General features: G+C 56.5%; 2 protein-coding genes across 5 annotated transcripts; both read left to right on the top strand.

Moving 5' to 3' along the window:
• Positions 1–1,171: 1,171 nt before the first annotated feature.
• On the top strand, positions 1,172–5,561 carry LOC128076597 (guanylate-binding protein 1-like). Of its 2 annotated transcripts, none has more exons than XM_052674432.1 (11): positions 1,172–1,304; positions 2,191–2,407; positions 2,495–2,622; positions 2,840–2,949; positions 3,133–3,335; positions 3,421–3,663; positions 3,852–4,132; positions 4,273–4,485; positions 4,559–4,661; positions 4,784–5,031; positions 5,108–5,561. In XM_052674432.1, the coding sequence occupies exons 2-11, from the start codon at positions 2,197–2,199 to the stop codon at positions 5,228–5,230; spliced, it is 1,863 nt and encodes a 620-aa protein (XP_052530392.1). In that variant the 5' UTR covers positions 1,172–1,304; positions 2,191–2,196; the 3' UTR covers positions 5,231–5,561. The 2 variants fall into 2 exon arrangements, with proteins under 2 accessions (XP_052530392.1, XP_052530393.1); XM_052674433.1 differs by lacking the exon at positions 1,172–1,304 and adding an exon at positions 1,702–2,007.
• Positions 5,562–6,948: 1,387 nt separating this feature from the next.
• Positions 6,949–11,473, top strand: LOC128076598 (olfactory receptor 4S2-like). Of its 3 annotated transcripts, XM_052674436.1 has the most exons (4): positions 6,949–7,593; positions 8,357–8,409; positions 8,687–8,831; positions 10,250–11,473. In XM_052674436.1, the coding sequence occupies exons 3-4, from the start codon at positions 8,735–8,737 to the stop codon at positions 11,218–11,220; spliced, it is 1,068 nt and encodes a 355-aa protein (XP_052530396.1). In that variant the 5' UTR covers positions 6,949–7,593; positions 8,357–8,409; positions 8,687–8,734; the 3' UTR covers positions 11,221–11,473. The 3 variants fall into 3 exon arrangements, with proteins under 3 accessions (XP_052530396.1, XP_052530395.1, XP_052530394.1); XM_052674435.1 differs by lacking the exon at positions 6,949–7,593 and having other exon boundaries at positions 7,850–8,409; XM_052674434.1 differs by lacking the exon at positions 6,949–7,593 and having other exon boundaries at positions 7,850–8,831.
• Positions 11,474–11,673: the final 200 nt, after the last annotated feature.

Raw genomic sequence — 11,673 nt, 5'->3', positions numbered from 1 at the left:
GCTTCACCAGGTCATGCCTGACCAACACGGTGCCCTGCTGTGATGGAGGGACGGCGTCGGTGGATGAGGGAAAGGCGACCGATGTCATTCAGCTGGGCTTGAGCGAGGCCTTGGATTCGGTCCCCCACCACGTCCTTGTCTCCAAATTGGAGGGATGTGGATTTGATGGGTGGAGCATGCAATGGATAAGGAACTGGTTGAAAGGCTGCAGAGGATGGTAATGAATGGTTCTACATCCAGGTGGAGGCCGGCACTGAGCGGCGTCCCCCAGGGCTCTGCCTTGGCACCGGTGCTCTTTGACATCTTTATCAATGACAGCGATGACGGAACGGAGAGCAGCCTCAGCAATTTGCTGACGACACCAAGCTGAGCGGTGGAAGGAAGGGATGCCATGCAGAGGGACCTCGAGAGGCTGGAAAGGTGGGGCTGGGTGAACCTGATGGAGTTCAGCACGGCAGAGTTCAAGGTTTTGCACTTGGGCCGGAGGAATCCCAGGCATCCGTACAGACTGGAAGGCGCAGCCCTTGAGAGCAGCCCTGAGGAGAAGGACTGAGGGGTCTTGATAGATGGAAAACTGAACGTGAGCCAGCAGCGTGCTCCTAGGAAAGCAAATGGGATCCTGGGCTCCATCAGCACAGGGGTGGCAGCAGGGACAGCGAGGTGATGGTCCCCCTCTGCTCTGCTCTTGTGAGGCTCCACCTGCAGTGCGGTGCCCAGGGCCGGAGCCCCCAGGACAAGAAGGGCAGGGAGCTGTTGGAGAGGGGCCGGAGGAGCCACGAAGACGATCAGGGGCTGCAGCAGCTCCCTGTGAGGACAGGTTGAGGGAGCTGGGCTCGGTCGGCACGGAGAAGAGGAGCTGGGGGCGAGCGCATTGCAGCCTGCAGCGCCCGAAGGGAGCCTGCAGCCAGGAGGGGAGGCAGCTCTTGGGAAGGGGAGACGGCAGCAGGACGGGGAACGGCTGGGAGCTGAGGGAGGGCAGCTGGAGGCTGGAAGTGCTGTGCTGTGAGAGCGGGGAGGGGCTGAACAGAGGGGCTGCGATGCCCCGTCCGTCCCTGGAGGCGTTCGGGGCCGTCGAAGGGGCCCTGGGCAGCCTGGGCTGCTGTGAGAGTGGAGGTCGGTGGCCCTGCGTGTGGCTGGGGGTTGGAGCTTCGTGATCCTTGAGGTACCTCCCAGCCCGGGCGGTTTTGTGACTCTGACATCATCATATCCTCTCTCTTGTGCTTTCACTTTCCCTCTGACTCACCGCCATTTCTGCAGTCGGAGGAGAAGCAGCCTCAGGTCCCAGTGCTGCAGAGTCCTGCTCAGTGAGCGGCCGGGGCTGGGTTTGAGGAGGGGGCTGCAGAGGGAGGGGAGAAGGGAGCCTTGCCCGGGTGGTGGGGGGTGGCACAGCCGTGTTCGATGGGATAGGGAAGAAAAACCACCCCCGAGGAAACCCTTGGGGACGTGGAGGGGAATGGAGGGGGTGCGGTGGGGTGACGCTGGGGCTGTGGGGACCCAACGGGGGCTGGGAGGGTTAGGGTGCCCCTCTTTGCACAGCAGCAGAGCCGCCCTTTTGCCCTGCTGTGCTGCCGCAGGCTGAGAAGGCACGGGGGTACGGAGGGCTGAGCCGGGTTCGGTGCATTTGCAGATGCTTGGTGCCCGCTGAGGTGGGTGCGCGGAGCTCCGCTATGCATTGCTGATTGTTCAGCAGGCATCACTGGGTGACGCTCGGCAAGGCAGAAGTGCAGCTCTGTGCTCGAGGCTGCAGCATCCCTTCCCTTCCTCCCCTCCCTGAATTGCCCCATCCTTTCCCCAGCCCGAGTTCCCACCAAACCGTCCCAGCAGATCCTGGGGTCGGGCAGGAGCCGACCAGAGGACTTTGCCCAGGCTGGGCTCCGGGCAAAGTCCTCTCCCTTCTTTGCCTTTCGCTTTCACTCTGCCTCACCTACTGCTCTTTGGACGGGGGGCGGAGAGGTTGAGGTGTGAGGCAGCCACGCAGCCCGGTGCTGCAGAGCTGTGGGGCTGCAGGTGGGAAGGGGGGAAAGGTCATGGCTGTCTTTGCAGCGTGCTGCCCAGGAAGGAGCAAATCGAGAAGGAAGGGGGCTGTGCAAAGGAGCAAAGAATGCTTTGCTTGGAGGCACAGAGCGGGGTGAATCGGAGCACGGCTGCCGGCGCCCCGTCACAAAGTCTGGCCGTTTCCACCCACTGCAGGCTGTGATGGCAGCCCTGACATCCGCAGCGTCGGTGGTGGAGATGGAGGAGCCCATGTGCCTCGTCGAGAACCACGCAGGGCAGGGGCTGGCGGTGCGACAGGACGCCCTGCAGGTGCTGGCCAACATCACGCAGCCCGTGGTGGTGGTGGCCGTCGCCGGGCTGTACCGCAGCGGCAAATCCTACCTGATGAACCGGCTGGCCGGGAGGAGGACGGGTGAGGGAAGGGCTGGGATGGGCATCGCTGACGCCGTGCGCCCCTGCTTCGGGGATTCTCCTCCTCTGCGCTTCGTCCCCCACGCAGGTTTCTCCCTGGGCTCCAGCGTGCAGGCTCACACCAAAGGAATCTGGATGTGGTGCGTGCCTCACCCCCTCCGGGCCGGACACACGCTGCTGCTGCTGGACACCGAAGGGCTGGGAGACGTGGAGAAGGTCGGGGAGAAGCAGCACCTTCCCTCCACGCAGCCCCACTGCACGCAGAGCTGTGGGCAGAGCTGCCTGCTCCGCCTCCAGCACCGCAGTGCGCAGGGGTCGGGTGCTTGGGTGTCCTCGCATGCGAGCTCGTGGCCGTCGGTGCTCAGAGCGCGGGGCTTCGCTCCCCCCCTGCGCTGCTGAGCTGGAGGGGGACGCACCGCGGTGTGCGTTGCAGGGAGACACCAAGAACGACACGTGGATCTTCGTGCTGGCCGTGCTGCTCTCCAGCACCCTGATCTACAACGGCAAGGGCACCATCGACCAGCAGGCCCTGGAGAACCTGCAGTATCCTTGGTGGCCGTGGGGGTTCCCCGCTTTGTTCCCGTGGGGCGGTGGGTTTTGCACGACAGAGCTCCTCCGAGAGCCGCCTTCTGTGGGGCATCCACACCCCTGTGGTGCACAGGAGCTGCTCGGGGTCCCGCGTTGCAGGCAGAGCCGAGCTCTCATTTTCCTTACCCAGCCCCACAGCTACGTGCTGACGCTGGCAGAGTGCGTGAAGCTGACAAAGAGCCCCGGGGAGAGCGGAGCCCAGGCACCTGCAGCCGCTGGGTTGGCCCCATTCCTGCCAACCTTTGTGTGGGCAGTGCGGGATTTCATGCTGCGGTTGGAGGCGGATGGGCAGGAGATCTCTGAGGACGAATACTTGGAGAATGCGCTGAAGCTGAGGGGCGGTAGGGATGCTGAGCTGTCGGGCACGGCCGGCGCCGGGTGCTGGCAGGCAGCAGAGAGCTGAGCTGCGGTTGTTCTGTCCCGCAGGCGGCAGCCCGGAGGCCGAACGCTACGACCGCCTGCGGGAATGCATGCGACAGTTCTTCCCCGAGAGAAGGTGCTTCCTTTTCGACCAGCCCGCCAGCAAGAGGGATCTGCAACACCTGGAGGAGCTCCCTGACGATAGGATGGACCCCGAGTTCCTGCGGCAGCTGGAGAAATTCTGCAGCTACATCTGGGAGAGCTCTGCACCAAAGACCATCCCCAGCGGCTGCAAAGTAACGGGGGAGAGTGAGTGACGCTCTGGGGGCAGCGGGGCTCGGAGGAGCTCTTCTGCCTCCGTGTTCGGTGCTCCTGGGTGTTGGGTCGGGTGAGAAGGAGCAGGAGAAGCACGGGGGGATGTCGGGAGGGGCAGCAGGGCTACGGCCGCTCCCAGGGCCAAAAAAGAGAGAGCTCTGATCCCCTCCTGCCCATGGCAGTGCTGGGCACCCTGGCGCAGACCTACGTGGATGCCATCCAGAGCGGGGCCGTGCCGTGCCTGGAGAGCGCGGTGGCGGCCCTGGCAGAGCTGCGCAACTCGGCGGCGGTGCGGGAAGCTGCGGTTCTGTACCGGGAGCTGCTGGAGCAGCGGGCAGAGCTGCCCACGGAGACGGCGGAGGAGCTGCTGGAGCTGCACGAGCAGTGCCAGAAGGAGACGCTGCAGCTCTTTGCAGAACGGACGATCACGGACGACGTCGAGCGCTTCCGAGAGGAGCTTCTGGTGGGCGCTCCCCGGTTCGGCCAGCACCGCTCCGCGGCTCCGTGCTCGGCTCTGCGCCCCCCATGGGAGCTGCATCGTGCTGCTCCTTCCTGCCCCCCGTGTCCCCGACTGATTCCCGCACCTCGCGTCCCCTCACACAGCGGCAGGTGGAGGCAGCCAAGCTGGAGTTCTGCAGCCGCAACGAGGAGGCGTCCCGTGAGAAGTGCGCGGCTGCACTGCAGGAGCTCAGCAGAGAGATGGAGCAGCGCATCGATGGCGGTGTTTACTTCGTGCCGGGGGGTCACCAGCTGTTCCTGGGGGACCAACAGGCGCTGGTGGAGCGGTACCGGGCGCTGCCGGGCAAAGGGGTGAAGGTGGGCAGAGGAGCAGCCCCTGCCCAGCACGGCCGCTTCACCCCATGACTGCCACCCTCCCGCTGCCCCGCAGGCAGATGCTGTCCTGCAGGAGTTCCTTCGGGACAAGGAGCCTTTGGCCAGGAGCATCTGCAGCTCAGGCCGTGCCCTGATGGAGAAGGATGAGCAGATCAAAGGTAACGTCTGGGTTGGAGAAATGCTCCCAGCTCTGGAGCAGCGGGGGGCTGGGCAGCGACAGCACTGCCAGGGTGCTGGGGGTCCGCTCCTCGTGTGCAGTAAACTCTGCTTCTGCCACCAGATCTGCAAGCCCAGAACGAGAAGGCTGAGCAGGAGAGGGAGGCTGAGAGGAAGAGGGAGGCGGAACGACTGCGGCGGATGGAGGATCGGATTCGTGGGTATGAGAAGGCAGAGAAGGAGAGGGAGGCTGAGAGGGAGAGGGCGGCAGAAAAACTGCAGAAGATGGGGAACTGGGCTCGCCGCTTTGAAGAGAAAGTGCTTCGTCGGAGAAAGAGACTGGATGAGGGCAAGCAGAAATTTCATTTCGAGGTACGGAGCAGCACTGTGTGCGCTGATCTGCAGCATCAACAGAGGGGTCTCAAACAGGTTTGCTTCTCATCCCCAGGGTGGGCACCGCAGAGGTGGTTTCCAGCAGCAGGACACCAGGAGAAACTGGGCTGCTGCTATAGTGCCAGTGCTGGGTACTGCACTAGTAGTGGCAATTTTCGCACTCAGACTTGTGCTTTAACATCATTGATGCTTCACTCAGAACATTGGCAGTACCTGTGGTTGCATCACTGCCAGGAAGTGGTTTTGTGCTCTCGTAATTTGAAGTGATGGGATCTTGTGGTGGGATGTAACTGCTGGTGAATGTGTCAAATTTCTGACCATCTACTCGAGGAATTGCTGTTCATCTACTCAGGGAATCGCACTCCTTGCTTTGCTCAGGCACAGGAGTCGACAGTAGCTTTGAAAAGAGTGACCTTCATGTTTCTGTACTCTTTGCATTTCTTTGGAGTTGTGCTTTGCTTCTGAAAATGCTAGTTTAAGAAGAAAATAAAAAAGATGCCTAATATGAACTGGTGTCTAAAGCAGCCGAGTGTTTTGCCACCACTGACGCTGCCAATGCCTTCTTTTCCATTCTTTTGACCGCAGAACGTAGGTCACAGTTTGCTTTCCCTGGGAGGGGCATTCGGTATGCCTGAAATCGTTTGCCCCAGGGGTGGAAATGCAGCCCCAATCATTTACTAAGGGCAACTGAACAACAACGAAAAAGCCATCGGGTCAGATGGAGCTGCCAGAATTGAGGTGGCTCAAATAGACCTGGGCTGGCAGAACAAAAGCTCGGTGGGCCCGTGAGACCTCGGGCCATCAAGGAAGAGATGCACCATATAAGTGGGCTGGAGACCGAGGGGTGGACTGAACTATGGGCGCTATTGCACAGGTTATTCATGACTGTGGCACAATCAAACAAGGCAAGAGGATGAAACCTCTGTGGGTGGAAGGGCGATGGCGAAAGTGGAAACGTGGGGAGTTGTGGCAGGTTGATTCCATCGCCTTGCCACGATCTCGCGGTGGTGCTGTGTGCTCACCGTGGTGGAGGCAACCGCTGGCTACGCAGTTCCGAAACACCATGTGGGGTCTGCAGAGGCAAATCCTGCGGCGACGCGGCACTCCAGAAAGCACTGAGTCACGTAACTCGTGTCAAAAATTCTCCTGTGGATATTTGGGCCAAAGGCGATGGCATCGAGTGGGTTTATCGCATCCCCCATCGTGCACCAGCCTCCGGTAAAATCCAACGCTACAACGGGGTGTTAAAAGCCATGAGGAAAGCAATGGGTGGCAGAACGTTTGAGCACTGGGAGAAGTATTTGGCAGAAGGCACTTGGTTGCTCAGCACTCAAGGATCAATCAGTCCTACCCAGCCCAGCTCCCTGCATGCTGTAGAGGGAGACGAGGTCCCTGCGGGATGTGTAAAAAGTTGGGAAAAGCAGTTTGGGTCCTTCCAGCCTCTGGAAAGGGAAAGTCTCTCCGTGGAAATGCTTGTGCCCAGGGAGCTGGGTGCACCTGGTGGGGGCTGGAGATAAGTGGGGATGTTCAGTGTGTGCCACAAGGGGATCTGGTGCTGGGGGAGCGCAGTGAGTAACTCCATGTGTGTGCATATAGACGTGTGTGCGCAATGCCTGTTAATTACTGCTCGTTTGTGTATTTGTATTTATATGAAGCGGGATGTATGATGTAGAATAAGGGGTGGAATGTCATGGTTTTATGATTTATCGGCATTCCAAATCATAACTTCATGTGGGGTTAAAGAGTTAACAGCCCACTTCCATGGACTGCTGATTTTCCCAGTACCTGGCTCTAAGAACTGCACTCCAGAGCAGTGATGACTTGGAGTTGGTTGGTTGCCCTGATCCCTGTGGCATCCATTTGTCCTGCTGTGTTTTGCTCTATAGACAGAGATGTTACAGCAGATGAGGTCCTACTTGATAGAAAGATGTGTCAACCCAAATAACTTTCTCCAAAATGCAGATGTTTCTTTGACAGGGGGCTCCTACATCCCCGAGAGGACAGCACACCTCTCCTTACCAACAGACATCTCTAGAAGTGCTAGATTTCACGCCTAGAAATTTGGCCAGAAAGCCAAAGCAGTGGATCTATTGCCCCCCGAGCCTTTGGAAAACCATAAAGCTGAGTGATGACTTCATCTTTAAAGGATATTTACTCAAACTTCTCAGTCAGGACAGAATTCACGTCCTCCTTTCACTCCTCCCTCCTTTGGCCCCAGGAGCCTCCAGGTGAGAGATTTCCTTGGAGAGGGTTGAAGAGAGGAACTTAAATGGTTTTCTTCTCAGAGCTGCTTTCTGCTGTGGGGCTGTGAGCACGCTGCTCTGTGCACCCATTACCCAGCAGAGCAGTTCTCACTTAGGCAGGGAATAGCTAGACAGGACTGGACAGCATTATACAGAGCAAGTGTTGGAAGCTCTGCATTCGACTTTTCTTCTGAAGTCTGTGCCCTAACACATCCCTGCTGGGGAACGCAGATACTGAGGAGATAAAATCATACAGCTCTTCCATAAAGAAAAAATTAGACCTGCAAATACAGAAGAGGTAAATATTACAGCTTATCTGGATTCCTTCTGTTTTTTCTTACACTCCTTCCCTTCCCTTCCCTTCCCTTCCCTTCCCTTCCCTTCCCTTCCCTTCCCTTCCCTTCCCTTCCCTTCCCTTCCCTTCCCTTCCCTTCCCTTCCCTTCCCTTCCCTTCCCTTCCCTTCCCTTCCCTTCCCTTCCCTTCCCTTCCCTTCCCTCCCCTTCTTCTTCCCCTTCCCTTTCCCCTTCCCCCTCCCCTTCCCTTCCCCCCTTCCCCTTCCCCTTCCCTTTCCCCTTCTCCTTCTCCTTCTCCTTCTCCTTCTCCTTCTCCTTCTCCTTCTCCTTCTCCTTCTCCTTCTCCTTCTCCTTCTCCTTCTCCTTCTCCTTCTCCTTCCCCTTCTCCTTCTCCTTCTCCTTCTCCTTCTCCTTCTCCTTCTCCTTCTCCTTCTCCTTCCCCTTCCCCTTCCCTTTCCCCATCCCTTTTGTCTCCCTTCCTCTTCTCCCTTCCCCTCTTTCCCCTTTTTCCCTTTCCCTCAAACAGATGTGAAAATAAAAAAAGCACCTTTCACAACCATTATTAACTCTCTGCCATCTTTCACCAGAGCCATGCATGTGCAGGGCTGGTCCTGCAACCCTGCTCAGACCATTTGGGTTTTGTCCTTTTGTTGGCCACGAATCCCATAAGGTTTTAGGGAAGAATGCATGCAGTAAGGAGAAGGTAAACATTTTTAATCCTTTCTGAAAGGTCAGCAGTTCCACGTTGTGTTTGTTTCGTTTTGCAGGTGGTTGAATTACATCATCCGCCAGTGACGTCCTGGAAAAGATCCTTGAAGGGGTAGGACATAACTTTTGGGAGTCCTGTACTGAATTTGTCATTTCTGGTTCTGTAAAGTCAGCGGTGCTGCAGAGGTTGAGTTCCCTGCATCGTTCCATGCTCAGGGCTCACCTGCACACTCAGGGGGAGCCGACTGTGGTTCGATGCTCATTTTGAACACCAGCTGACTTAGGAAGGTCAGCAAACTAAAACACATTCGATTCAGGCAATAATTTACTTCTAAGATGTCTATTTCTGGGTTAAATTCCATGAAGAGTTTGCATCTACTGGTTTCTAGGGCTGAAGGAACTCTGATGGAGCTGGAGATATTAATGCCTTTTTTAAGATGACGTTTACTTCTTTACTGCTGGGGGGCAATGATTGGAACCAACAGAAGCAAAGGAGCCCCACCTTCTGGAAAGAGAACCTGCAGAGATTCACAGGTGCCTGCAAACACGGAATTCAACCACAACACAAAGAATAGAGCGGCATCAGTGATTTCCAGTGGGTGATTTCCAGGGCATGAAAATGGTTATTTCTCTGAAGCTTTACCTGGCGACAGTTGAAGCCCTCCTGGTCAGTGCAAAAAGAAGTGGTTCGGTAAAGGAGTCCAGCTCAGCCACTCTGCCTCTGCAGAGGGATCTGCCCTGACTCCTCCCAGATGCCTGCATTCAGCAGACACGGACCTGTGATAATGGCCCAGAGCTCAGCAACAGGTGAAATGCATCAGCGCTGGTCAGACGGCTTGAAAAGATCCTTTCGTCCCTCCTTCCTCACCAGAAGCAAGATCAGTACTGAGATTTAGAGTAAGATAAATGCTGAAGTGTGACTAAATAATGTTTTGACGTTTCCTCCATGACAGGTAACTCCCCCAGAACTCATTTTTTCAGCCCATGACATTGCAATTTTTTTTCCCCAAAAATGTGTGTATGTAAGAGAGATTTTTTTCCCCCCTGCGTAGTTTCATTTCCCTTCTAAATAACAATTCAAAGACTATTTATTCTTACAGAATTAATCGGTGTTCCAAGTGATATTTGCAGTCCTCACAAAGGCGTTCTCCTTACAAGGGTTGTAATCATAACCTTGGGCTATAATGGGGGAAAGCATCCTGCCCTGCACCCCTGCCGTGCCTCACACTGTCCTTCCTGTAGTACAAGGTAGGCTCAGTCCTTCGCAACCCCAAAGCACCAGGACGAAGCAGCACAGTGACAGCAGCACGGTGGCAGCCATGGCCGAAGTTTCACTCGAGGAGAATGAAATATCCAGGGGAAAAAAACAGGGAAAGCCAATCATTTTGTAGGGTTCATAGTAATCCTGTGTGCTTCCTGGAGCACAGGGCTGATGAGGAGAGGCTGAAGGAGCTGGGAATGTTCAGCCTGGAGAAGAGGAGCTCAGGGGAGACCTCACTGCTCTCTATGGCTGCCTGAAGGGAGGCTGCAGGGAGCTGGGGGTCGGCCTCTGCTCTCGTGTCATCAGTGATAGGAGCAGAGGGAACGGCTTCAAGCTACGGCAGGGGAGATTCAGGCTGGACATGAGGAAGAATTGCTGTTCAGAAAGGGTGGTCAGGCACTGGAATGGATGCACAGGGAGGTGGAGGAGGCACCGAGCCTGGGGGTGTTGAAGGAAAGACTGGATGTTGTGTTGAGGGACGTGGTTCAGTGGGAGCTTTGGGAACAGGTGAACGGTTGGACTGGACGAGCTTTGAGGTCTTTTCCAACCTTGGTGATTCTATGATTCTATGATTCTATGATTCTATGATTCTATGATTCTATGATTCTATGATTGTAGTCTCTGGTACAGAATTTGTGGTGGTGATGACGATGATGATGGCTCACCTGTCCTTGCTTTTCCTTGTGCACAGGCTGCATGCTGTGTATGGCTGCCCAACCGACCAACATGGGGAATGCAAGCAGTGTGAAGGAGTTCGTCCTCATCGGCCTCTCTGGGAGCCCAGGCGTGCAGGAGGTTTGCTTTGTGATGTTTCTTTGCTTCTACACCATCAACGTGGCGGGAAATCTGCTCATTATTGTCACCATGATCAGCAGCCAGCGTCTGAACTCCCCCATGTACTTCTTCCTTGGCTACCTGTCCTTTGTAGACATCTGTTACTCCTCCGTCACGGCTCCCAAAATGATTGCCGACTTCCTTGTGGAAAACAAATCCATCTCCTTTGTGGGCTGCATAGCACAGCTCTTCGGGGCCCATTTCTTTGGCTGCACGGAGATCTTCATCCTCACAGCGATGGCCTACGATCGCTACACGGCCATCTGCAGGCCTCTCCACTACAGCGCGCTGATGAGCCGGCGCGCGTGCGGCCGCATGGTGCTGGGCTCGTGGCTGGGAGGCTGCCTGCATTCCGTCCTGCAGACTCTGCTGGTCGCTCGGCTCCCCTTCTGTGGCCCCAACAAAGTTGACCACTACTTCTGCGACGTCCACCCCCTGCTACGCCTGGCCTGTACCGATACCTACGCCGTCGGCCTCGGCGTCACCGCCAACAGCGGGATGATAGTTCTGAGCTCTTTCTCCGTCCTGGTTGTGTCTTACGCGGTGATCTTGGTCTCCTTGAGAAGCCACACATCGGAAGGGCGGCGCAAGGCCCTCTCCACCTGTGGGTCCCACATCGCCGTGGTGGTTCTGTTCTTCGGGCCGTGCACCTTCACCTACGTGCGTCCATCCAGTGACCTCTCGGAGGACAAGATCGTGGCGCTGTTTTACACCATCGTCGCCCCCATGCTGAACCCCCTCATCTACGCTCTGAGGAATAAAGAGGTCAAGAGTGCCGTGAGAAAACTGTGGGGTGGAAGAGTAGAAAGTGAAGAGGGAAAGGTGTAGAACTGTGGCCAGTTTTCCCGAAGGATCTTTCACCATGATGTATTCGGTCATTGCCACAAAAAATGGTGCGTGCTGTGCATGGCTGCCCAACCCACCAACGTGGGGAATGCAAGCGGTGTGAAGGAGTTCGTCCCCATCGGCCTCCCTGGGAGCCCAGGCGTGCAGGAGGTTTGCTTTGTGATGTTTCTTTGCTGCTACACCATTAATGTGGCACGATGTATTTGGTCAGCATTGCCACAAAATGCCTTTTGAATAAAAGCTTGTTGTTCACTCACACCGAAGGCTCGTCTTTGGGTTTGGAGGGCATTGCAAACCCTGTGGCAAGCTGACATTTCCCCTCTGTTCTCTCGTCCATGAGCACAGGCCCCCAGTGGGGCTCCTGGGCACAACCTGAAACACCAGCAAATAGATAAACGCTATCAGAAATACTGAGCATGCTGTAGGATCTCAATG

The sequence above is a fragment of the Tympanuchus pallidicinctus genome, unplaced genomic scaffold, assembly GCF_026119805.1.
Source record: "Tympanuchus pallidicinctus isolate F22 unplaced genomic scaffold, pur_lepc_1.0 scaffold141, whole genome shotgun sequence".
In the NCBI taxonomy this organism is placed as follows: Eukaryota; Metazoa; Chordata; class Aves; order Galliformes; family Phasianidae; genus Tympanuchus; species Tympanuchus pallidicinctus.
Note: the sequence above shows the minus strand (reverse complement) of the source record. Positions and strands in the feature narration are given on the sequence as shown.